A 25,626-nucleotide genomic window follows, 5' to 3' on the forward strand; every position below is an offset into this window, starting at 1 on the left:
AGGCTCTGAGCCATCAGCACAGAGCCCCACGCGGGGCTCGAATTCACAAACCTCAAGATTATGACCTGAGCCCAAGTGGGACGCTTCACTGACGGAGCCGCCCAGGAGCCCCAAAAATGTTTATTTATTTTGAGACAGAGAGAGGGCAAGTGGGGGAAGGGCAGAGAGAGAGAGAGAGGGAGACACAGAATCCGAAGCAGGGTCCAGGCTCCGAGCTGTCAGCACAGAGCTTGGCCCGGGGCTCGAACTCACGAACCGTGAGATCATGACCTGAACCAACCGGAGCCGAGGTCGGACGCTTAACGGACTGGGCCACCCAGGCGCCCCAGGCCTTGGTAGATTAATGGTCAACCCACCCATTTGAATTCCGCAACCACCTCCTCACCCCCGTCCACCCAAACCCCAGGCTAAGCGGTCTGCAAGAGCAGTCCTGGAGAGCTCTCCCCTCCGGCATACCACCGGAGCTCAGCGACACTCGCTGCCTGGCTACAGCTCCCATGACTGTGCCTGTGCACTGCATATTCCCACAACCTGCGTTCGCACAGCCCTTCACATCCGCCCAGGGCCTCAGGCTTGTGACTCTCGCAGCCCGCTATGTGGCTGAGAGTTAGCCATGACGCGCACAGCGCTGCACGCACCCTCAGTAACTCGTGCTCCCATAGCACTGCTGCGTCTCTATTTCAGCCCTTCTCATTCGCTGCAATTCATTCTCGCTCTCACTTATGTGCTCCTTCAGGATTCTTAAGGATGTCCCGTTCATCTCCACGGGTCCCCAGGCCACACACAACCTGGACCCTGGAACGGGTTCTGTAAACACCGAGATTCTTCCGCCTCCCGCAAGCCCGGTCCTCTGCTGGCGGGGCCTCAGCCCTGGGCCGGGTTTTTACGCACCCCTGCACCCGCCCACCCCGACCCCCGCCCATTGTGACTTCCAGGGCCGCCCAGGACACAGACTTTTTGTTCCCCAGGAAAATTACCCGCAGCGCAACACCGCCCCTCAGCTCTGCCCCCACCGGCTCCCTCCAATTCCTAGCGCAGCCCGGGGGCGGGCGGGGGTGTCAGCGGGTCCAGCTCCGCAAACCGCACCACCCCCCCCCCCCACCAGAGCTGGAAGGGCTGAGCCCGGAACGCCCCCAATGCCCGGCACGCAGCACCCTGTCAGCCGCGACGCGCCTCCGGGAACCGCGCGGGGCTGCGCATCGGGGCAGCGCCCCCATATCGGCGCACCCACGGCCGTGCGGACTCGCGCGGCGGGCGGCCCCACGATGTCTCCCCGCGCCGCCCCGGACTCGGGTGGGCGAGGGCGCTCCGTACGTACCCGAGGAGGCAGCGGTCGCAGACGACGCCACGACTCCCCTTGCACACCGTGTACGCCAAGGGATCCGAGCGGAAGAGCAGCTCTCCGGGGCGCAGCTGCACCAAGGCGCGCAGCCCATTTCCCCTGTTGGCGGAGCTGAACTTTTCCACCTTCGGCGGCTCCATCACCTCAGGTCGGCACCTCAGTCGTCCTCCGCTTCCCGCAGCTGGCGTCTCGCGTGCAGCCGGGAGCCGCGCGCCTGCGCTCTGCGCGCTCACGTACGCCCGAGGGGCGGGGCGGGCGCGCGGGGCCTCGGCGCATGCCCAGACGGGGTCTGGAGGCGAGCCGGGGCGGGAGCCTGGGGTGGTCGGCACGGGCCCATCCTAGGACTCCCAGGGTTGGCGGCAGGTTCCAGGGTGGCTCCGCGAGGAGCAGCGGTGTTCACACACACTCGGTATTTTGTTGGGGACCCTACTCCCTAGATCACACAGTTCTTAGCATTTTGCCATTTCTGTCCATTTTCTCTCCCCAAGTATGTAGGTAGGGTTGTTGAACCCTTTGAAAGTAAGTTGTGTTGTTGAATCATATAAAGGTAAGCTGCAATCATCATGAAATCTCATAACTGATGCATTATAACATTTCATAATTAAATACTGCCACATGCATTTCCTCAGAATAAAAATACACAATAGGACTACAATATCATCACCCCAAGGAAGATTATTCTATGCTACCAAGTAAAAACTATATTCATTTTAAGAATGGCTCTTGTAGCTTTCTTTTAAAAACCAGAATCCAGCAATCCCTATCAAAATAATACCAGCATTCTTCACAGAGTTAGAACAAATAATCCTAATATTTGTGTGGAACCAGAAAAGCCCCCGAATAGACAAAGCAATCCTGAAAAAGAAAACCAAAGCTGGAGGCATCACAATTCCAGACTTCAAGCTGTATTACAAAGCTGTCGTCATCAAGACTCTATGGTACTGGCACAAGAGCAGACACATAGGTCAATGTGTCCTATGAACAGAAACGGACCAGAAACGTATGGCAAACTAATCTTTGACAAAGCAGGAAAGAATATGCAGTGGAAAAAAGACGGTGTCTTTAGCAAATGGTGTTGGGAAAACTAGACAGCAACGTGCCGAAGACTGAACCTGGGCCACTTTCTTACACCATACACAAAAATAAACTCAAAATGGATGAAAGATCTAAACATAAGACAGGAAGCCATCATAATCCTAGAAGAGAAAACAGACAATAACTTGTTGACCTCAGCCACAGCAACTTCTTACTTGACATGTCTCCAGAGGCAAGAGATACAAAAGCAAAAATGAACTATTGGGACATCATTAAGATTAAAAACTTCTGCACAGGGAAGGAAACAATCAGCAAAACTAAAAGGCAACTGACGGAATGGGAGAAGATATTTGCAAATGACAAATCAGATAAAGGGTTAGTGTCTAAAATCTATTAAGAACTTAGCAAACTCAACACCCCCAAAAAACAAATAATCCAGTGAAGAAATGGGCAAAAGAAATGAATAGACACTTCTCCAAAGAAGACATCCAGATGGCTAACAGACGCATGAAAAGATGCTCAACATTACTCATCATCAGAGAAATACAAATCAAAACCACAATGAGATACCACCTCATTCATGCCTGTCAGAATGGCTAAAATTAACAACTCAGACAAGGATGTGGAGAAAGGGGAACACTTGTTCACTGCTGGTGGGAATGCAAACTGGTGCAGCAATTCTGGAAAACAGTGTGGAGGTTCCTCAAAAAATTAAAAACAGAACTACCCTATGACCCAGTAATTGCACCACTAGGTATTTATCCAAAGGATACAGGAGTGCTGATTCGAAGGGACACATGCACCCAATGTTTACAGCAGCACTATTGACAAGAGCCAAAGTCTGGAAAGAGTCCAAATGTCTATCAACTGATGAATGGAGAAAGAAGATGTGGTACATATATACAATGGAGTATTCCTCGGCGATCAAAAAGAATGAAATCTAGGGGCACCTGGGTGGCTCAGTTAGGCATCTGACTTCGGCCCAGGTCATGATCTCATGGTTCGTGAGTTCGAGCCCCGCACCGTGATCTGTACTGATGGCTCAGAGCCTGGAGCCTGCTTCAGATTCTGTGTCTCCCTCTCTCTCTCTGCCCCTCCCCAACTCATGCTCTGTCTCTCTCCCCTTCAAAAATAAACATTTAAAAAAAAAGAATGAAATCTTGCCATTTGCAACAAGGTGGATTGAACTGGAGTGTATTATGTTAAGCAAAATAGGTCAGTCAGAGAAAGACAAATATGATTTCACTCGTGTGGAATTTAAGAAACAAAACAGACGAACATAATGGAAGGGAAGCAAAAATAATAGAAAAACACAGAGAGAGACAAACCATAAGAGACTCTTAAATAGAGAAAACAAACTGAAGGTTGCTAGTGGGGTTTTGGGTGGAGGGGATGGGCTAAATGGATGATGGGCATTAAGGAGGGCATTTGTTGGGATTAGCACTGGTGTTATATATAAGTGACGAATCACTAAATTCTACTCCTGAAGTCACTATTACACTTTATGTTAGCTAACTTGGATACAAATTTTTTAAAAATACAAAAAATAAATAAATTAAATTAAAAAAAGAAACTGGTATTATAAAATTATTGTCTTGTAAAGAAGTGATCAAAGAATATGCAAGCTAAAATGTAGGGGGGGGGGAGTATCAAGGGCTCTATCACAGTTAATAATTTTTTTCTGGATTTCGTGATATTTGTGGTACTTATCAGCTTTAAAAATTTTTTTTTGTTGTAACTTCTTTTCTCATGCCAAATACTCCCTTTTGTGCTTACAGTCATATTCATTGTTTTGATTTTGTTTTTTTCATTTGAGAGAGAGAGAGAGAGAGAGAGAGAGAGAGAGAGAGAATCTTAAGCAGGCTTCAGGCTCTGTGCAGAGTTGTATGCAGAGCTTGATCCCACGACCCGGGGATCATGACCTGAGCCAAGATCAATAGTCAGACACTCAACAGACTGAGCCACCCAGGCGCCCCTCTATCCTTTTTCTTAAAAGAAGTCCCCCAATACCCAAAAGATTTGAAAGCAGGAACTACAAGAGATTGCACGCCCACGTTCATAGCAGCATTATCCACAGTAGCCAAAATGTAGAAACAATCCAAGTGTGCGTCAACAGGTGAATAAACAAAATGTGGTATATACATACAATGGAATATTACTCAGCCTTAAAAATGAAATTCTAATACATTATAATGTGGATGAACCTTGAAATCATGCTAAGTGAAATACTGCAGACACAAAACAACAAATATCGTACGGTTTCTGGAATAGACAAATTCATAGAGACAAAAAGTAGAATATCAGTTATCAAGTGCTGGGGGAAGGGAATGGAGAATTAGCACTAAATGAGTATAGAGTTTCTATTGCTCGCTAAAGTTGTATAAACCTGCACCCCACAAAATTTGGATCTGTTCCTACCAATGAAATAAGCGACTCCACAATAATGCAATTTAACATCCTATAAGGAGAAACACATGTTCAGTAACAGAGTTAAATTCTTTTACTTAATAAAAAAGATCCATTTAATTATTGTAAGATGGGTTGTTGCTTTTCAGAACTCTTAAATGATAAATCAGAAGCATCAGGTTCCAAATTTGCTATACAAAACCACTCAGAAACTGGAAAGATGACTGACTCTTAATATTATTTAAAATTGCTTGGGAGGGAACATGTTATGTTTAGATGTATTTTATTTAAAAAATTTTTTTACACATTTATTTACTTTTGAGAGACAGAGTATGAGCAGTGGAGGGGCAGAGAGAAAGGGAGACACAGAATCCAAAGCAGCCTCCAGGTTCTGAGTTGTCAGCACAGAGCCCGATGCAGGGCTTGAACCCACGAACTGTGAAATCATGACCTGAGCTGAAGTCAGATGCTTAACGGACTGAGCCACCCAGGCGCCCCAGATGTATTTTAGAAACAGAAGCTCAGAATCCCTGGGCCCTCCATCTTATCTTGCAACTCAATAAATTCTTTTGGTGGTTTCTCTCATATGAAAACAGTAAAAGAAGTTTAAGAAGAACTGGAAGATGTTAAGAGGTTCATGATGTATGGAGTACAGGGTTTTTTTTTTTTTTTGTTTTGTTTTGTTTTGTTTTTAATTTTTTTTCAACGTTTTTTATTTATTTTTGGGACAGAGAGAGACAGAGCATGAACGGGGGAGGGGCAGAGAGAGAGGGAGACACAGAATGGGAAACAGGCTCCAGGCTCCGAGCCATCACCCCGGAGCCTGACGCGGGGCTCGAACTCACGGACCGTGAGATCGTGACCTGGCTGAAGTCGGACGCTTAACCGACTGCGCCACCCAGGCGCCCCTGGAGTACAGGTTTTTATACCATAAGTAATAAGGAAATCCTGGGTAGGATCTTGAAACCATCTTTCTCCAAGTCTTGGAGATTTGATGTTTCCAATGAAAATTCTTACTAAATTTACAATCAGTTTCATCATGAATCTAAATTAGATTTTTAAAACACAAAAAAAGCAATGCTTTCTCACCCTAGTTTTTCCCTTTCATATCCTTGTGCTTTTTATTTTTGAGAGAGAGAGAGAAAGAGAGAGAGAATGCTTGTGAGCGGGGGAGGGGCAGAGGATCCGAAGCAGGCTCAGGGCTGACAGCAGAAAGCCTGATACAGGGCTCAAAACCATGAACCCATGAACTGTGAGAGCCGAAGTTGGATGTCTACCCAACTGAGCCACCCAGGCGCCCCTCATATCCTCGCTTCTAATGAGCAGATAAAATCCAAGGAGAGCACAGAATGTGCCTCAAGTCCCCATAAACCTTAATTGAAATTTTAACACGCTGTTTTATTAGGAAGAGGTAAATTAAGTAGTAGCTATAAATGTTTAATACAGAACTACCCGGCAGTTTTAGTAATAGACAAAATGAACTTTTAACCAACACTTACTGGATTATTTTTTAAAGTGTATTTCATGTCTCACCAGGTAACTAGGATTCCTCTTTCAAGCCTTAGAATGGTGCCAGTAATATACTAATAGGACATGGAACTTAAAACACCCCTTCCTTCTAGTCCAGGCATGGCGTGGAGGTCTCCAACTGGTCATCACTCGAGTATTGTGCTAATTTTTAGTCGTTAGAAGATCCCCATGTTGAAATGGGATGCTATTGATGAGTGCTACTGAGATAGTATTTATATAAAGGAAACTGATGGGCTTCAGGCATTTGCTTGGCTTTGGACACGTATATGGCTTCAGGTATGGCTGGAGCCAGGGGGCTCGAATGTTATCAAAGTGATGTCTCCTAATTCCATGTGTTAGCTCTGCTTTTTGTATGCTGACTTCATTCTCCAGGTTTTCCTCCCTGTAGGAGTACACTTTGGTAATACAGTATCACATAATTATAGAATATCACAGATAAAAAGCCACAAAGTCCAATCTTTTTCATTTTACACACGCAAAACCAAGGGCCAGATAATTAACCTGTTAAATGCCATTCTACAATTTAGTGATGAGAATGATTACTCCACAATAACAGAATATTTTTAAAAATTCTAATACAGAACATACCTGTTTTGGTCCCAATCACCTTCTCAATTTACACTGACTGGGTTCTTACATATTCTAGAGAAAAACATCTATTTTCTTATGGGAAAGTTATCAATATTTCAAAAACAAACACACAAAAAAAATCCTTAAATACGACTGAGTCTCCTCTTGTAATAACTCAAGCTCTTACCTCTTCTACTGGTCTTTAGCCACCATGACTTTACCCAGAGATAAATGTATGGACAACTATTTTACTCTTCTAATAAGAACTTTCCTTCAGAGACACCAGGCCATGCTCCTACTATTCCATGTGAACGTTCTGCTAAACTCATAACGTTTGTGGGATTCAAATGAACCAGAAGACCAACCATGAGGTCCTTTGACAAAGTGTGTGTTTAACCCTGAATTACCTGGTACTAGGCCTTGCCATCACCAGGAATCACTCCACCTTCAGTATCTTATTCTTGCCCTATTATTATTTTAATGTTCATTTATTTTTGAGAGAGACAGAGCTCAAGCATGGGAGGGGCAGAGAGGGAGACACAGTTTCCAAAACAGGCTCCAGTCTCCGAGCTGTCAGCACAGAGCCTGACGCAGGGCTAGAACTCACAAACCTCGAGATCATGACTTGAGCTGAAGTCAGACATTTAACTGAATGAGCCACCCAGGCGCCCCTATTATTATTTTTAATGTTTGTTTTTGAGAGAGCAAGCGAGTGTGAGCGGGGGAGGGGCAGAGAGAGGGGAAGAAAGAAAATCTGAAGCAGGCTCCACGCTGTCAGTGCAAAGCCTGACGCAGGGCTCAAACCCACAAACCACAAGATCATGACCTGAGCTGAATGAGCTGAAGTCGGACATCCAACTGACAGCCACCCAGGCGCCCCTGGTATCTGAATATTAGAGTTTAGTTACGAAGCTTCAGGAGGAATTTAGGCTGAAGGTCTAGCAGTGGAAGACTGAATGGTATGACAGTTTGGCAGATTATACAGTGGCAGGATAGGAATTACAAGAGGAAAAAGAGGATTCAGTTTCCAGCCAGATTGAATTGTAGACCAAGGACAATAGCAGGGAAGAACTGGTTTGGCTGAATGTTATTAAGAACATGTCTTGCAAATAGTTACTTAGTAACTCAGGTATTAAGAAGTATCATATTAAGAAGTATCATAATAGCAAACAGATCTGAGATTTGATGTCTCCGTTAAAACCTAGTGGCTTCTTCAATCAAAGATCTAAGAAAATATTCTTAATTTCATTTAGTTTCATGTAAAGGTCTAACTTCAAATGAACTTTCTTGATAGAACAAAAATTCAAGCGACTTTTGAATAGCAGAGTGAATTACTCACTGAAAGCACATTGTACATAACAGTTTAAAATGAAAAGCTTAGGGTCAATTTAATGTATCATTAGATAGAGACTAAAAAAAAAAATCACAAAATCTTATTACTTAAAATATTTTAATTTCTAAAAAAGTTTAAAGCATATTAAAATTGAAATAATTTCATTGTACAGCACTTGATAATATAATTCAACAATTTGCTAAGTAAAACCACTTAAATCATTTTAATTTACTTTCTAAGCTTAATAATGTACAGTCTTTTGCCCTCCAAGAGGAAACAAAAGATCAACAGTGTTAGTGGGCTATTTAAATTAATACAAGGTAAGATACGGGCGCCTGGGTGGCTCAGTCAGTTGGGCATCTGACTTCAGCTCAGGTCATGATCTTGCAGTCTGTGAGTTCAAGCCCCACGTCAGGCCCTGTGCTGACAGCTCAGAGCCTGGAGCCTGCTTCAGATTCTTCTCCATCTCTCTCCACCCCTCCCTCACTCTCAGTGTGTCTCTCTCTCAAAAATAAAATAAAAACATAAAAAAAAAATTATTTTTTTAAATACAAGGTAAGATATTTGGCCAAAGGGATTTTTTTTTTTTTTTTCAGTAAGCTCTACACCCAACGTGGGGATTCAACTCACAATCCTGAGATCAAGTCACACATTCTACTGACTAGGCCAGCCAGGCACCCTTGGCCAAAGGGATTTTTAAAACTAAATTTCATCTGGCAATACCCTACATCTACCAGTATACCTACAGGAGATAGAATTCAAAACAAAACAAATGCAATCTGATCAAATCCACAAGTAATACGGTGTTCATTTTATTTTTTGTGAATAAAATAGCAGTCGTTTCATCCAATATACTAAAGGTATCAACTTCAGAAGAAATTATCTGCCCACTCTGCCAAACAAGAGCAGTTATCTTCTGCTAAAAGCCTGCAAGCTTCACAAACCCAGTTCTCTTCCACTGGTGCCATAATTTCCAAATAAATAAGCAGTTCTTGCCAGTATGTGGGCAATCCAGTTCCCTACAAGATTATGTCTTCTAGGGAGTCATCAAAGAGCCACCTACAAGATTCTCTGAAAGACTCTATAGTTTCAAAAAGCAGTTTAAAGTCTTCAGGGTACAGATCTGTTATTTTCATGTCTCCATCTTTCTCTATTTCCTTCAGTATAGCTACTGCATTAACTGGACTCAATGACCTGCAAAAGAAATACAAAGTAAGTCTGCTTAATTCCATCTTAGAACTGCAATTAATATTGGTAGAGATGGCTTCTACGCCCAATTTAAAATGCTTAACTTACGATATATAATCAATCTTGTTTGGCTTAAGAGCTTGCGTATAATGTACAGCTTTTACTATTATTTCTAAAGTCTCATGGCTTACCTGTAACAAAAAGAGCAGATTTTGGCCTTCACGTGTTCTCATCAATTCTTACCAAAAAATCCAGTTTAACACTGCCCTTCAAAAAAATTCTTCTGCCTACCTCTTTCATCTCTTAGCTCTCTTTGCAAAAACATCCGTAACATTTAGGTCCATGTAATAGTTCAAGAAGTACAAAGAGCAGAAACTGCTGTCCAACAGTTTTCAAAGAGGGAATAGTTTTCACCTTTTCACCTTTTTATGTGAAAATTACTAACGAATAAATTTTAAAGCAGAAAACTGCCTTATATATTAGCCTAGCAAGAAACCATCACTGAGCCTATGACAATAACAAGTAAATATTTATAATAAAATATTTTGGTGGAAAATTTTTCCAATACTTTTTGATTTTGGACAGAATTCTGGTCACAGGTGTAAACATGCTTTCAATTCAGAGGTTGCCAAGGGATTTTAACATTTTGCAACATGTTTACCATGTTTATTGCTTATTTTCCTATATTCCTGATATTTTTATTCAAAATAGTCACTACCACAAGGTGGTAAGATGAAAAGGGTAGATTACTTTTACTGGTCTGATGCCACTTTTAACATTTATTTTTACACAAATATTGTTCAACCAACAGCTCATTCAGAGTCTCACCTATTCTCTGACAATACTTTGAATGACTATGGGCTGCTGATTCCAAGGTGCAACGCGTAACTTATAAAATTGTACACATCAGCCCATGTAAAAGTTATAAGGATATGAAGTAGGTAGTAACAGCTAGAATGTTAATAAAGCTTTAGGTAGAAACATGAAGTCGGGTCCAGGACAAGAGGACTAGAGGGCTTTGGTTGGGAAGTAAAACCACTAAGGAGAGACAATGACGAAAGGTAGATGGTGGGTACACCAGAAATGATGCTGCCTCCATCCCAGTCACCAGCAAGGAGTTCGTTCTTTTTATTAAGAAAAAGGCTTTTTTTAATGTTTATTCATTTTTGAGAGAAGAGATGAGTGGGGGACGGGCAAAGAGAGAGGGAGACACAGAATTTGAAGCAGGCTCCAGCCCAGAGCCCGATGAGGGGAGATGAACTCTGGGAGATCATGACCTTAGCCGAAATCGGACACTCAACTGACTGAGCCACCCAGGTCCCCCTATTTTATTTTTTTAAATGTTTGTTTTTGAGAGAGAGAGAGAGCACGCACAAGAGTGGGGTTAAGGGCAGACAGAGAGGAAGACAGAGAGGATCCAAAGTGGGCTCCGCGCTAACAGCAGAGAGCCTGATGTGTGGCTCAAACTCACAAACCACGAGGTCATGCCCTCAACCGAAATTAAGAGTCGGATGCTCGACTGACTGAGCCACTCATGTGCCCCTCTTATTATTTTTTTAAATTTTTATTAATTTTGATAGAGCAAGTAATCAAGAATGAGCAGGAGAGGGAGGGAGAGAGGGAGAGAGGGAGAGAGGGAGAGAGGGAGAGAGGGGGAGAGAGAGAGAGAGAGAGAGAGAGAGAGAGAGAGAGAATCCCAAGAAGGCTCTGCACTGCCAGCACAGAGCCCGATGCAGGGCCTGAACTCACAAACAGGAGATCATGACCTGAGGCAAAACCAAGAATCGGATGCTCAACCAACTGAGCCACACAGGCACCTGCCCCATGGAGCCAGTTCTTCCCACAGGTCAATTCTGGGCATATCTCTGACAGAGATAGAACTGGTAGGCATCCCGAGTTGTTTTTCAAAGGAAAAAAAATTAAGCTTAGGAGATTATGTGGGAAATTGAACTTTATTTTTCTTGAAATATGCACCAAGGAAGGGTTTGGAAGATCTGTAGGAGTGAAAACATGGTATCTCACTCTGTTAATCATGATACAGATATAGAAAATGGACTTCTAACATGAAAATCTAATTCTTATATTAAATTGCTACTTTATACTTGCTTTTATTCTTCTTACTTACTGTAAATGGTCCATTAGCGTGGCATGGCGCTTCATAAAACACTGCTTTAACATGTGAAAAAATATGTCATAATTAACAGATGTTAAATTTTCTGTAAATAAATTCTGAAGAGGAGTCAACTGAATAAAACACATGTTTTGTTTATTTATTTGTTCTAATGATTCCTGGAGAGAGAAAGAAATAAGTTGTGTTAGCCACAAAATGTTGCCAGAGCGAGACATAGTGAACCTATTCACACAAGCTGCCTGCTAGAAGAGGCAATCTCCAGAGCTGGAGGGCTCCTATGTGCTCTCGCTGTCTGTGTCAAGAATGCAAGGCCCTAACCACTGTTTACTTGGGCAGTTTCTCAGGGGGGTTTGCAGTGAGCCAGCTTGAGGGAGGAGATCATGTCTCTCCAGGACAAAGAAGCAGCTTGCTTAATGTCTGCTAGAAAAGAAGTGGGTTCCCCCAGCCCTGTGTTTCTATGTTGCAATGCAAACCTCTGCATTTACACCATCCAAATAAGCCATGGCACATTACCCCATAGGACCTGAGGGCAAATACATTCTTTTGTCTGATGCAGGAGTCTGCCCTGGGGTAGTATCCTTTAAAGAGTAACAGGTTATTAACTTGTAAGCAGGGTAAAACCAAATCCCAAACATGACACCAACATGTACTGAACTTCTTTCTATACTGAGCAGATTGTAATGTTAAAAAAATATACTATGGTCCATGGCCTGCCTGGTTTTCATATAGTATGAATCTACAAATGGTTTTTACATTTGTAAAGGATGGTTTAAAAAAAAAAAAGAATATGAACATGAAGACTATTATGTGGTCTACAAAGCTTAAAACATTTGCAGATTGGCCCTTCACAGAAAAAGTTGGCCAGCCTGCTCTAGTACACAGTAGTCAGGTTAAAATAAAAACTGCACATGCCTTGATATAAGGTGAAGATGTTTTTTTCTCTAAAGTTATCCCTCACAAAGGAGGAAGGTCATCTGTTTAAGTCCTTTGGAAATCTCATGTGTTAGATAGTGATCCCTTATTTACTTATCCATCTATATATACACACATACACATTTATATTTTTAAATTTTTTAATGTCTTAGTTTAACTTATTTTGAGAGAGACAGAAAGAGAGAGAGAGCGAGCATGAGCAGGGGAGGGGCAGACAGAGAAGGAGAGAGAGAATTCCAAGCAGGCTCTGCTCTGTCAGTGCAGAGCCCAATGCAGGGCTCAATCCTATGAACCATGAGATCACAACCTGAGACAAAATCAAGAGTTGGACATGCTTAACCGACTGAGCCACTCAGGTGTCCCTTTCTTTTTTATATGTTTTTATTTATTTTTTCATTTTATTTGAGAGAGAGAAGAGCATTTGTGTGGGGAAGGACAGAGGGGCAGAAGGAGATAGAGACAATCTTAAGGAGGCTCCATTCCATGCCCAGCTCGGAGCCCCAACACATGTGAGATCATGACCTAACTTAACTTACTGACACTTAACTAACTGAGCCACCCACCTCCCCCCAACAATTTTTAAATATATATATATAAATATATATATAAAATATATATATAAAAATAAATATATAAAAATATAAATATATATATATATATATATATATATTGATTTGTGGAAAACAAATTAGCCTGAAAAAGAAAACTTCAATCAATTTTGGTTTCTAGCTGTGGATGCCTACAGTTGATTGTGGGCGGGGGGAGGGATCAGTGAAATTAAAAACTGCTTACTGGGTGCTATAATGATAAGCTGGGACTAGGGCATCATTAGCATTTAATCCTAAAGTGAAACTTTTGAATTGACTTCAAAAATTATTTTTGAAAATTCAACTACTTTGTTCCAATTTCACTACAAGCACCCCTAACATAAAGTAAATGGAGGATAACTTTAGAACATCACCACTTCGGTTCTTTAGAGAGGAAAAAAAACCAAACACAAGCCCCACCCCCACAGATAAGAAACAAGACATACTGATTCATCAAACATATGACAAATTCAATCATTATAATTAGTAATATTACAAATTTCTGACTTTTAGTTTATCAAATTAGTTGGACACTAAAATGACCATATTTTCCAAATCTGAGATATACCTTCTATTTCAAGAGAGATAAAAATGAAGTCAAATTCTGTTTAAGCTCTTACTATGCTAACTAGGATCCACGTACAATCAGCTGACAAATACAACTCTTAAAAAATAATGAGAATTGTAAAAAAATGTTTATGATTTATATTGATAGAGACAGCAGGAGAGAGGGCACGCAAGCAGGGAAGGGGCAGAGAGAGAGGGAGAGAGAGAATCCCAACCAAGCAGGGCTTGCACTGTCAGCACAGAGCCCAACACAAGGCTCAATCCCAAGAACCAGAGATCATGACCCAACCTGAAATCAAGAGTCGGACACTTAACCAACTGAGGCACTAGGTGGGTCAGTTGGTTTAGCGTCCGACTTCTGCTCAGGTCATGATCTTATAGTTCATGGGTTCAAGCCCCGCATCGGGCTTGCTGCTGTCAGCACGGAGCCCTATTCAGATCCTCTGTCCCCCTCTTTCTCTGCCCCACTCCCCAGTGGTTCCCTCTCTCTTTCTCTCTCAAAAATGAATAAGTTTACTTAAAAAATTTTTTAAGTAAATACAGAATACCAAATGTTCCATTTAGAGGAAAAAAAGGAAGGTTATTTATTAATTCTTACCTTATTCTTCGACTTTTTTGGTCCCCCAACTTGGTTATATACACTGAATGAGGACCAAGGCTCCTTGAGGGAAGATAAACAAAACCAAAACATTTCTTTGAGTTTTCTGCAAAGTGTCCCAGATTATTACTGCCTTTAAACAACAGAACAAATCAAATCTGAGTCATCATTCTAACTGGATTTAAGAAAAACAACTGGGATAGTTAAATCATAAATATCCCTCTTCTGTTTTTTTAGATAAAGAGAAAGAAAATCAAAGGTCTATCCAGATATTGGGAATTCCCTTATCTGGAAAGACTCATCCTTAATACAGTTATGCAAATAGGTCCTTAAGTTATCTCAATAGCTAAGATTTCCACATTAGACTCACGATCAGGTTAGGGACCATCACATCAACACTGAGGTTAATGAATGGCCAAAGTCAACATAGGCCTTTGAAAACAAACACTGCAGAACCACCAAAAAGACTCTCCAGAAAGCTAACTTTGCCAGGAGGCCTTTATGAAGAAAGCAGCAGATAGCCTGGATGATAGAAGAGGCCCAGGTAAAAAGGCAGGCAACAGAATGAGAGATCACTGAGGTAAGAAAGGATTTCAGGGACACCAAGAACTACAGTACCAAGGTCACAATATACAAGTGCAGGGTCAGTGCTGTGAACGCTAGTGTGAAAAGAGTTCTGCAAATACAGGAACATGACGAGAGCATGACAGATACAAAAGACAAGGAACAGAGATCCAATCTAAGAACCTCACGTATTGGAGAAGAAAAAACAGAATTGGAACAAAAGCTGAAGTCGAATGGGTAACATTCTAACAACTGAGTATGCACACTGACCGGCTTAACGTGTTCCTGGACAAAAGCAGGGAAGGGACTACATGGAGATGCACATGGCAAATTTAAAAATGAAACCAACACCTCCCTCGAAGCACAAGGGCCCATATATATTGTATGTATATAAACATACATCCAATAAAAACTCTAATCTACTAAAATAAAAAAGACAAAGGACAAATTATGGCATGAAAGAAATAGTGGTCATCAGTTTTTTCTTCACTCCGGCCCCTTGCTATGAATAGAGGAGCCACTAGTCCTATGTGGCTATTGAACACTTGAAACATGTCTAGTCTGAATGGAGATGTGTTACGTGTGAAATACACACTGAACTTCAAAGGCCTAGAACATAAAGAATGCAAATTATGTAATAACCAATCGTAACATACTGATTGTACACTGAAATGACAGTATTTTGATCAAGAAGGTTAAATCAAATACATTAAAATTAGTTTCACCTGTTTTTTCCTGTTAATGAATGTTGCTACTATTAAACCTAAAATACATGGCTCACGCTATATTTTTATTAGACAACTCTGATCTTGCTGAAAGAAATAAACTAAAAAGGGGAATACTCTGTAGTGAGGTTTTAAGTGGCCATTAAAAACTTATGAAAAATGTCTACTGACAAGAGAAAAAACTTACCATTAACTATTACTAGTGAGTAAGAAATACAAGATACAAAGTAATATAATCTCCACTATGTAAAGAATAAAAACAAAAACTGAGGAAAAAGAAAAGGCTACAAATATGCTACAAATGTCAATATTGACCTCTGGGTGACAGAATGGTAGTGGTGACTTTTAAAAAATTCTTCTTTCCTTCCTTCCTTTTCCTTCCTGGTCTCACATTTTTACAATAAGCCCATATTATTTTTATGATCTGAGAAAAAAAAAAAATATGTGACAAAAACATAATTATCTTCAATAGCTAGGAAAAAATAAAATTAATTTTTTAATTTTTCTCCATTTATTGGTCAAAGAAATGTAGCCTCTTTTCTTTTCTTAGAGAGGGGGTGCACGTGAGCAAGGGGCAGAGACAGAGAGACAGAGAGGGAGAGAAAGAAGTGGGGCTTGAGCTCACCTGATGCGGGGCTCGAACTCATGAACTGTGAAAACATGACCTGCGCTGATGTCAGATGCTTAACAACTGAGCCACCCAGGCGTCCAAAATGTAGTCTCTTTAAAAACAATGAAGTTCTGGGGCACCTGGGTGGCTCAGTCAGTTAAGCATAGACTTCAGCTCAGGTCATGATCTCACAGTTCGTGAGTTCGAGCCCTGCATCGGGCTCTGTGCTGATGGCTCGGAGCCCGGAGCCTGCTTCGGATTCTGTATCTCCCTCTCTCTCTGACCCTCCCCTGCTTATGCTCTCTCTCTGTCTCTCAAAGGTAAATAAATAAACTTTAAAAAAAAAAATGAAGTTCTGTTGCAATCTAGAAGGATTTTACTCACCACATGCAGAAGCTTAATCTCACAAGCTACTTGCCAGAGCACACTTAATGGTTGATACAGGTTATTTTGGGGATCTGCCACCAGTTTCTAATGAAAAGAAAATAAGTTGCATGTATACATGACTATGATCAATCAAATTCAAATTTTGATCTTAAAAGTATTATCTTAATAGTATCTGGAAATTGAAGAAAATTAGAATTAAATGCAAAATCTTAACTGTAACACTTCAAGGAAGAGAAGGTCTTTTTAAATTTTCACATTGAAATACATCACCATGTACACTTAAAATATAACGTATGTGGGATTGATTTCCTTTAGCCATCCCTGATAGCCATGCCCCTACCAGGGCAAAATCTCATTAAAGCAAAAAATGAAACAAAAATATCTAATTACATGGGGAACAAGGGTGTTAGAACTATGTATCAGGTAGCCTAGTAAATACTCAGTCAAGAATTGTCCAGACTGACACTTGAAGGCTGAGCGCTTGACAGTGAATGAGAGGGCAGCACACAGACAGAGCAAACCACATGTGAAAAGGCCCACAGTAGAAAAAAGCATTAGAACATTTCCTAATAGCAAGATGAAATCTGATGAAGCACTTCCCGTTTCTCTTCCTTCACGTAGATGATGTACGTACAGCCTCAAGGTTCTGAGTCCCCACGCTTCTCATGGACAGTCACTATTTTTCTACCGAGTCTTGGGGAGTAAACCACCTTTTCACGTCTTGCTCCACCATCCTGACCCATAACTCTTATAGACGAGTAAGCATCTTGTGTTACAATGGGTTAAAAGATTTTTTTTACTCTCATTTTTATTATTTTTTAATATAATTTATTGTCAAACTGGCTTACATACAACACCCATTGCTCATCCCAACAGGCGCCCTCCTCAATGCCCATCACCCACTTTCCTCTCTTCCCCACCACCCCCATCCACCCCCAGTTTGTTCTCTGTATTTAAGAGTCTCTTGCGGTTTCCCTCCATCCCTCTCTGTTTGTAACTATTTTTTCCCCTTCCCTTTCCCCATGGTCTTCTGGTAAGTTTCTCAAGATCCACGTATGAGCAAAAACACACGATACCTGTCCTTCTCTGACTGACTTATTTCACTAAGCATAATACCTACAATGGATTAAAAGATTAATAACATGAAGCATTCTGAGCAGAAAAGAAACATTACTCTCAAGACACTATCAAGAACTTCAGAAGGCCCTTGAATTTCAGAGAACAAAGTCGAAAAACCCTAAGTATTCCTGTTAGAATACATGAATTCAGCAAAGTTGCAGGATATAAAAACAACACACAAACGTCAGTCATATTTCTATGTTCAAGATGAACAATCCGAAAAGGAAATTAAGAAAACTTCATTTACAACAGCACCAAGAAGAGTAAACTACTTAGGGATCAACTTAACGAAGGAGGTGAAGGATTTGTACACTGAGAACTACAAAACACCTAATGAAAGAGATTAAACACAAGTGGAAAGACAACTTGTGTTCACGGATGGGAAGACTTATCAATGTTAAGATATCAATGTTACCCACAGTGATCTACGGATTCACTGCAATCCCTATCAAAATCCCAAGGGTGTTTTTTTCACAGAAACAGAAAAACCAGTCCTGAGATTCATATGGAATCTCGAGGGACACTGAATAGCCTAATGTAATAAAATAAGAGAGCCCAGAAACAGACCCTAATGTGTAGGGTTTAATGATGTTTTGAGAAGGGCATCAAGGTCATTCATCGGGGAAGGCACAGTCTTTTCAACAAAAGATGCTGGGAAAACTGAATACCCGTATGCACAAGAATGAAGTTGGACCCTTACCCAACACCATATAAAAAAGTAACTCAAAATGGATCAAAGACCTGAATGTAAGAACTGAAACTTACAAAACTCTTAGAACATAAGAAAAAAGCTTCCTGACATTGGATTTGACAGTGATTCCTCAGCTATGACACCAAAGGCACAGACAGAAAGAAGAAAAAAATAGACAAACCGGCCTTCATCACAATAAAAAACTTCAGGAATCAATGTGCACAATCAACAGTGTACAGCGACACCCCTCAGATGGGGAGAAAACACCTGCAGGTATTTCATGTATCCGAACAGGGATTTATCACGAGAATATATAAATAACTCCTAAAGCTCAACAACAACAACAACAACAACAACAACAACAACAACAACAACCCCCAAACGGCAAAGGACCTTAGCAGACATTCCTAACACAAACGGTCTACGAGCACCTGAAAAGATGTTCAACATCACTAATCAAATCAAAAGCACAATGAGACCTCATTACAATGGGTATTATAAACAGAAAACAAATGTTGAGAGGCAACGGAGAAACTGGAATTCCTGTGCACTGCCGGTGGGAACGTAAAATAGTGCAGCTGCTGTGGAAAACGGTAGGGTGGCTCCCCCAGAGTTGAAAAATAGGATTGCCGCACGATCCAGCAATGCCACCCCTGGGTAGGCAGCCACATGTACTGCAAGCAGACCCTGGAAGTCAGACTTGCAACCAGAGCTCACGGCAACATCATTTACGATAACCAAAAGTGGGAGCGACCCAAACGTTCGCTGACACATGAACGAATAAACAAAAGGTGGTGCGCGTGTATGTCCATATATGATATACAATGGAGCATTTCTCGGCCTTAAAAAGAAAACGAAATTCTGACACGCTACAGCTTGGAAGAACTCCAAAGGCGTTACGTACACTAAGTGAAGTCGGACACTAAACACGCTACTCTATCATTCCACTTACACGAAGGACCTAGAATAGCCAAATTCATGGACTATTCTGTGAACAGTCATAGAAGTAGAACACTGTTTGCCAGAGACTCGGGAAGGGGGAGGTGGGGAGTTGATGTTTAATTCGGTATGGGATGATAAACAACTTCTGAGAAGAAACAGATGGTGGTTAATGGCTGGACCACAACGTGAACAGACTTAACGCCACTGAACTGGACGCTTTGAAACTTAAAATGATAAATATTGTATCTTGTATGTTTAACCACACACAAAAAAAAAAGACTTAAAAAAATCGAACCTAAAGACCGCTCTACAGAAATTTAAAAACAATCTCAACACTCTCAAGTGTCATGAGCTCAAATTAAAGCCACACAGATTAAGACTACGCAGACAAAAATCACAGGACTCTTTCAAAACAAAAGCTACTCAGTGACTTGTTAATAACCTACCTCGTATTCCTTCTCAGCAATAAACATATTTAGCTGTACTCGTCCATAACTGTATATAGAAGTAGAAGAATACAGGTCATACAAAAGTTTCCAAAGTATCTTTTTCTCGTTTTTAGCTGGGAAGATTCCAACTACTCTTAATGGGTTATCTGTTAAGAACACAAGCAAAAATATTTGAATAAATTGTTTAAATTTTTCCAAAGATCATATTTTATGGAGTCAAACCAAGTTAACAAACTATCATTTCAGTTACAACTCAGGTACGGCATCTTTCCTCGATAGGGAACTTGGCCTCTGCAGAACGGCTCTAAGTGTATCCATGTGAGTGGAAAGCCATAGTCAACACAAACTATACCATCTGGACAGTACACGGATCTCTTTAACAGACAAGGTGTACTGCTAGAGAAAGGTGGCAAATTATAAGGCATTTGAGACAGTGAATGACACAAAATTACCTTCTGACCAAGGAAGTGCTTCTATTCCCAAATTCTGAAAAAGTGTTTCTGAAAGCATAATGGGAGGTTTTACTATTCCAGAATTTCTAGGATCCAGTTTAAAGAAGTCACAGTGGACCACTTCTAGTTTTCTAGTCACCTTTGTTCGCAGCGACTAAAGAGAGACAGAGAGACATGTTTAAGATTTTCAGTGATATGCAAACTCGGTAACAATTCAAAGATCTACTTCAAAAAATTTACCCTAAAAATTAACATAATTAAGAGAAATTAAATAATGCCGGAAAAGTGATGAATGCACAATATTACTAAGAAAAAGCCCCCAACACAAAAATCTTTCAAGAAATTCTTACTCATCCTTTTTTCTTTTTAAATTTTTTTAATGTTTACTTAGTTTTGAGAAAAGGAGAGAGAAAGAGAGAGAAAAAGAGAGAGCACGTGAGCCGGTGAGGGGCAGAGAGAGGGAGACACAGAATCCGAAGCAGGCCCCAGGCTCTGAGCTGTCAGCACAGAGCCCGACGCGGGGCTCAAACCCACCAACTGTGAGATCATGACCTAAGCAGAGTTGGGCGCTTAACCGACTGAGCCACCCAGGGGCCCCTCATGCTTTTTTCTCTAATCTGAAGTTACAAAAAAATCAAAGAGGGCACTACGATGTGCGATATATAACGAGGTTCTCATGCACAGAAAATTCTGTTGATATATACCAAAGTTTCAAGAATGTGCAATTTAAAGTTACAAAACAAAAAACCTAACTATTTTTAAGTGCTTGATTACAACCTCTAAATATTATTTAAATCTAGTAAATTCTAATGATCATTTTCAAGGGGACCCTTGAGAATGGCAGAAGCAACAGCCTGGGTGGAAACCATTTACTTTTGCTCGTGTTAGTCCTGAGACACCTGTTAGGCGGTCCAAGTGGAGACGTCAGGCAGAAAGTTGTAGGCCTGACGGGGGGGCGGTCAGTGGAATGGTCCAGGCTAATGACATAAAGTGGTGAGAACTGGCTTGTTGAAGGTTATTAAACCCAGGGGTGCAGAGGAGACCCCCTAGGGAGAATCACAGGAGACTAGGCCTGAGGATGGAGTAACTAACCCCAAGGTCTCACAAGAAGCTGAGAAGTAAAAAACGTGAGGAAGAAAACCAGAAGAGTGTGGTGTTAGGCCAGCTAGAGAAAAAGAACACTCACTGGATGGATATCTTACAAACAGATCATCTTGAAAGTCCTACAAATTGTTCTATGTATACAGCAATAAAGTAACCTCACAAGTTACTCAAGCGTCGTATTTTAATCTTTGTAACTAAGAAATGTAATGAATTTTGGTTTGATAGGAATGTAAGAATACACACTTTAAGACTTTGTTCCCAGGGCGCCTGGAGGGCTCAGTCAGTTAAGCGTCCAACTTTGGCTTAGGTCATGATCTCGCTGTTTGTGAGTTCGAGCCCTGCATTGGGCTCTGTGCTGACAGCTCGGACCTGGAGCCTGCTTTGGATTCTTTGTCCTCCTCTCTCTGCCCCTCCCCACCCCCAGCTCTGTGAGGGGAAAGTCTCTCTCTCTCAAAAATAAACAAAAAAGACCTTGCTCCACTCGCACTTTGAAAGTACATGTTGGTTTTTGCATCTATCGCTTACCATGCAATAATGGTAATGACAATAACAGCCAAAACACCAAAATAATTTAGTTCCACAGTAATAGTGAAATCACCTTTTAAAATTGAACTTGGTTGCATTTAGGATTCAAAGATAGGAAGCAGTTTATCTTATTTCAATTGCAACAAGAATCTTTACAAGTAGGTATTACTGTCTCTATTTCCCGTAAGAGAAAAGGAAAAACCAAAGTCAAACAGGTTAAATTACTTAATTGCCAGAGAGTCTTAAAGGTAGCGAAGGCTAGAGCTGACATTCAGGCTGATCTGAAAAGACTGTTCTGTCTCTGCTGAAATACCATACAGCTTACCACAGAAGCTATCTCTTCAGCTGAACATGTACAGCTATTTCTGCAACAACAGTTTCCATTTTCAGCAGGGATATATTATGATTTATTATCATAGGCTACAATTTGAAAACTATCTCTAGCACATCCAGACAGGAAAACAAACTGTTCCCACTCGAAACACTGTTAATGTGGAGTCTTGGGAATTTATGAGAGGGTAGGGGGTTCTAAAGTTAGATAAAAATCCTAAGCCTTCATTATCTTTGAAAAATCTTTTCAGTGTTTAGAAACAAACTCTGGGGGGCTAGAAGCAATATCTGCTAAAAGCACCACTTTAAAGCTGGGATTTAGGGCCACAAAACTTCTATTTAAATGGTTCCTTCTCGTTTATTCTGGCAGATAGATGAATTCACACAAAACCTTATTTGAATGGTTTTTCACTCCATCATAATGATGGTTAGTAAGAGTGAAAGAACAGGTTCTAAGGGCTGAGCTCAAGTTAGTGTTGAGCAGAGAGGGGGAAAGAGGAGTCAGAAAGAAAATAAAAGCCTGAACTGGAACATGAACTAGTTCTAATCAAACACTGGATTTAGTCAGAGACGGATTTTGTTCTTACATTGTAGTTTCAGGAAACTTTATGACTAATATTCCTGTAAGAAATACTGTATGTCATGACCTTTCTAGCCCCCAACCTTCCATCTTTCACTCAATCATTGTGTTCAAATGAACACTTTCCTCGATCGTACAAAAAAGCAACTACTGTGTTATAGGATAAGAAAGTAAATAAAGGGGCGCCTGGGTGGCGCAGTCGGTTAAGCGTCCGACTTCAGCCAGGTCACGATCTCGCGGTCCGTGAGTTCGAGCCCCGCGTCAGGCTCTGGGCTGATGGCTCGGAGCCTGGAGCCTGTTTCCGATTCTGTGTCTCCCTCTCTCTCTGCCCCTCCCCCGTTCATGCTCTGTCTCTCTCTGTCCCAAAAATAAATAAAAAAACGTTGAAAAGAAAGTAAATAAAAAGACATTTTAATGCCATCTTATTTTGTGAACATGCAGATCACTCTTCAAAAGTCGGCCTTTTATAAAGGATCAAAATGAAAGCTTTCAATTCCCAAAGTGAAACTGAAATTACAGGTGGCTATGTTTACTAAATCACACTTCATGATCTTGTTATTTATTTAATTATTTATTTATTTGGTGGGGGGTAGAGAGGGGGAGAAAGAGAATCCCAGGCAGGCTCCACACTGTCAGTGCAGAGCCTGATGTGGGGCTCAAACTCACGAACCCACACTTCATGATCTTCAGTCTTTTAATAATCTTGTCTTTTAAACTCTTCATGTTTTGGAATTCCAGTAGATTCAGCATCAATTCAATAACCTGGAAAACCTTGATTTCTTTTCAAAGCAATCAGTTGTACAGTAACAACCATCTAACATGCACAGTTGTATTAAAAAATTAAGAAAAAAAGGATTTGGTACATTTTCATAATTTTTTTGTTGTCATCCTGCACTTTTAAATCATTCCATTTCACATGGTTTCAGAAATTTAGCACAGAGAGGTATAAGGTTCCTAAACTGAATCCAGAGACTTGAGGAGGGAGGGGAAAGAGAAGGAAGGAGGCTGACAGTGAGGTAAGGAATGTCCACTTCACTGTTCTGTGAAGGGATCTGCTATACAAGGAAGCAGAATTCACTGAAAAATCCATTTGGATAATGCTTTCACTGCATGCAATTGTATCTGACTATACCACACCTTCCTTGCCTCTGAAGCCCTAAATCCAGAGTTAACAAGAGTCCCGTTGATCTAATCGTCACACTCCAATTAGATTCTAAGTTCACAGAAAGCAGAGGTACGGGATACCCTACTAGAGATGAGGAAAGAACCCTGGAGATACCAGTTATACACTTTGTTCAGTCACCCATCTAGTCTGTAGCAGAGGTACACCCAGAGAATAAATCTCAGGACTCCAATCGTTTAGTCATTCAATGAGCATAGATACCGTGATATTATCACTTACTGATACTTACTATACTATGCTCTAGTCACCGGGGATAACAATGTATGTACAGCATGGCCCCTAAAACTGAGTCTAAAAAAATAAATTGTGCTTGTTACTTTCCTAAATACTCAAAGATAGCTGACTGAGCAATAAATTTCTTTTTTTTTAGAAACTAAAAATATACCTGCAAATGTGGAAGAAAAGTTCTGTTACACTCAAGGGCAATCACTTTGGCCTGGCTTTCAAGTAATGCTTGGGTCAGGATTCCAGGACCTAGTATATTAACAGAACAAAATGTTCATTTGCAAAAGAAACAATTTCTTTCAATATCATTTACTAAAGTAGATATTTTACCTGTATTATCTAATTTTGATTCCCACAACATCCCCAAAGTAGACATTACACTTTTTATTTACATGCAAGGAAACTGGGGATTAGATAACATCATTTGCCTCAACACAGCTGATAAGCAGTGCTGCTGGACTTTGAATCCGTTCTGTCAAAGCCTGAAAAGCCTCTCAATCACAAAGTTTTACTATGTCTTGGAAAACCAAACAAGAAAAGGTGCCTTTAGCACACCAATTATTCATGGACTACCCAGATACCCTAACCACGAAAGATACTGTAAAACCTAAACAAAACAGACCCACGACAGAAAGTGCTACTTTAAACAAGGATTTTTCAGGAGCGACTCGCTGGGTCACTCAGAAAACTGTGAGACTCTTGATCTCAGAGTTCGAGCCCCACGCCGGGTGTAGAGATTACGTGCATAAATAAACTTTAAATCTTATGTTCTGACATCCTGCTATGGTCTCTAGGACACCTATACAAAGGTTAGATAAAAGTTCTGGGCGGGGGGCGCTTGCAAGTATTTTGAGGAGATGGTAAAAGCTAAGAGCACGTATTACCAAATGTTGTGTAAAGTGCAAATTGGTGCAGAAATATTTCATGGTGTCATGATTACCACAGTCCATACAAGCTGCTTCAAGGGGCCAGGTCTTAAACAGCACCGCGTGGGCAATCAGTACAATAGGCACTAGTCACGAACGTCCAAGAAAACGCAGTCCACGACGGACTCACCTGGATTGCACTCCAGGAAGAGCTGGTGACGGTTCCTGTTCTCTTTCTGCAGTATCTGCACCAAGGTCGTGGCGAGTTTCGGATTGGTTATGTAACTCCGGGGCTCTGAGCGGTTCTTGGGCATCCACGAGGGCGAGTCTCTGAAACCCTGGCTGGGCGACAGCTGCGGGTGGAGGTCAGACAAGCCGCGGCGGTTCCGCGCCCGGACGCTCTTCCACCTCGCCGCTCCTGACCCCAAAACGCAAAAGCGACCGGCGCCGGCCAAGGATGACAGCATCAGCCGCGGGACCGACATCCTCGCCCTCTAACGTCTGTCCCAATGTCGCCCGGGGTCGTCACATCGTCAACGAACTCCGTACAGGGCACCCCACGTGCCACACCTGCCTACCACCCAGCTAGTGCGGGTGGTACTAGACACTACAAACCGCGCATGCGAACGCTCCCTTCTTCTTGCCACTTCCCTC

General features: G+C 41.4%; 2 protein-coding genes across 5 annotated transcripts in view; both read right to left on the reverse strand.

Moving 5' to 3' along the window:
* SMYD3 (SET and MYND domain containing 3) overlaps positions 1-1,566 on the reverse strand; it is a 684,046-nt gene extending 682,480 nt beyond the window's left edge. For 2 of the 3 annotated variants that reach the window (XM_053909416.1, XM_019422434.2), the window contains exon 1: positions 1,319-1,565. In XM_053909416.1, coding sequence (XP_053765391.1) covers positions 1,319-1,482 — 164 coding nt within the window. In that variant the 5' untranslated portion in view covers positions 1,483-1,565. Of the gene's footprint in view, positions 1-1,318 lie in introns of all 3 variants that reach the window. The other variant, XM_019422442.2, reaches the window with a different exon arrangement.
* A 7,446-nt stretch (positions 1,567-9,012) lies between these two features.
* On the reverse strand, positions 9,013-25,598 carry TFB2M (transcription factor B2, mitochondrial). 2 transcript variants are annotated; one of them, XM_053909421.1, is made up of 8 exons: positions 25,163-25,598; positions 24,267-24,355; positions 20,160-20,313; positions 19,705-19,853; positions 16,504-16,590; positions 14,221-14,283; positions 11,530-11,573; positions 9,013-9,410 (listed from the first exon to the last, which is right to left on the reverse strand). In XM_053909421.1, the coding sequence occupies exons 1-8, from the start codon at positions 25,455-25,457 to the stop codon at positions 9,236-9,238; spliced, it is 1,056 nt and encodes a 351-aa protein (XP_053765396.1). In that variant the 5' UTR covers positions 25,458-25,598; the 3' UTR covers positions 9,013-9,235. The 2 variants fall into 2 exon arrangements, with proteins under 2 accessions (XP_053765396.1, XP_053765395.1); XM_053909420.1 differs by having other exon boundaries at positions 11,530-11,693; positions 25,163-25,597.
* Between the last annotated feature and the right edge of the window lie 28 nt (positions 25,599-25,626).

Source organism: Panthera pardus, unplaced genomic scaffold (genome assembly GCF_024362965.1).
Source record: "Panthera pardus isolate Hobbes unplaced genomic scaffold, ASM2436296v1 HiC_scaffold_21, whole genome shotgun sequence".
NCBI classification, from domain to species: Eukaryota; Metazoa; Chordata; class Mammalia; order Carnivora; family Felidae; genus Panthera; species Panthera pardus.

Coding starts and splice junctions, on each gene's coding strand:
- TFB2M (XM_053909420.1), bottom strand. CDS start 25,457: ATGTCGGTCCCGCGGCTGATGCTGTCATCCTTGGCCGGCGCCGGTCGC. Junction 19,854..20,159: donor AGCACTTCCTTGGTCAGAAG/GTAATTTTGTGT, acceptor TGTTCTTAACAG/ATAACCCATTAAGAGTAGTT. Junction 9,411..11,529: donor ACGCTAATGGACCATTTACA/GTAAGTAAGAAG, acceptor TTTCTTTTGCAG/GTCATTGAGTCCAGTTAATG.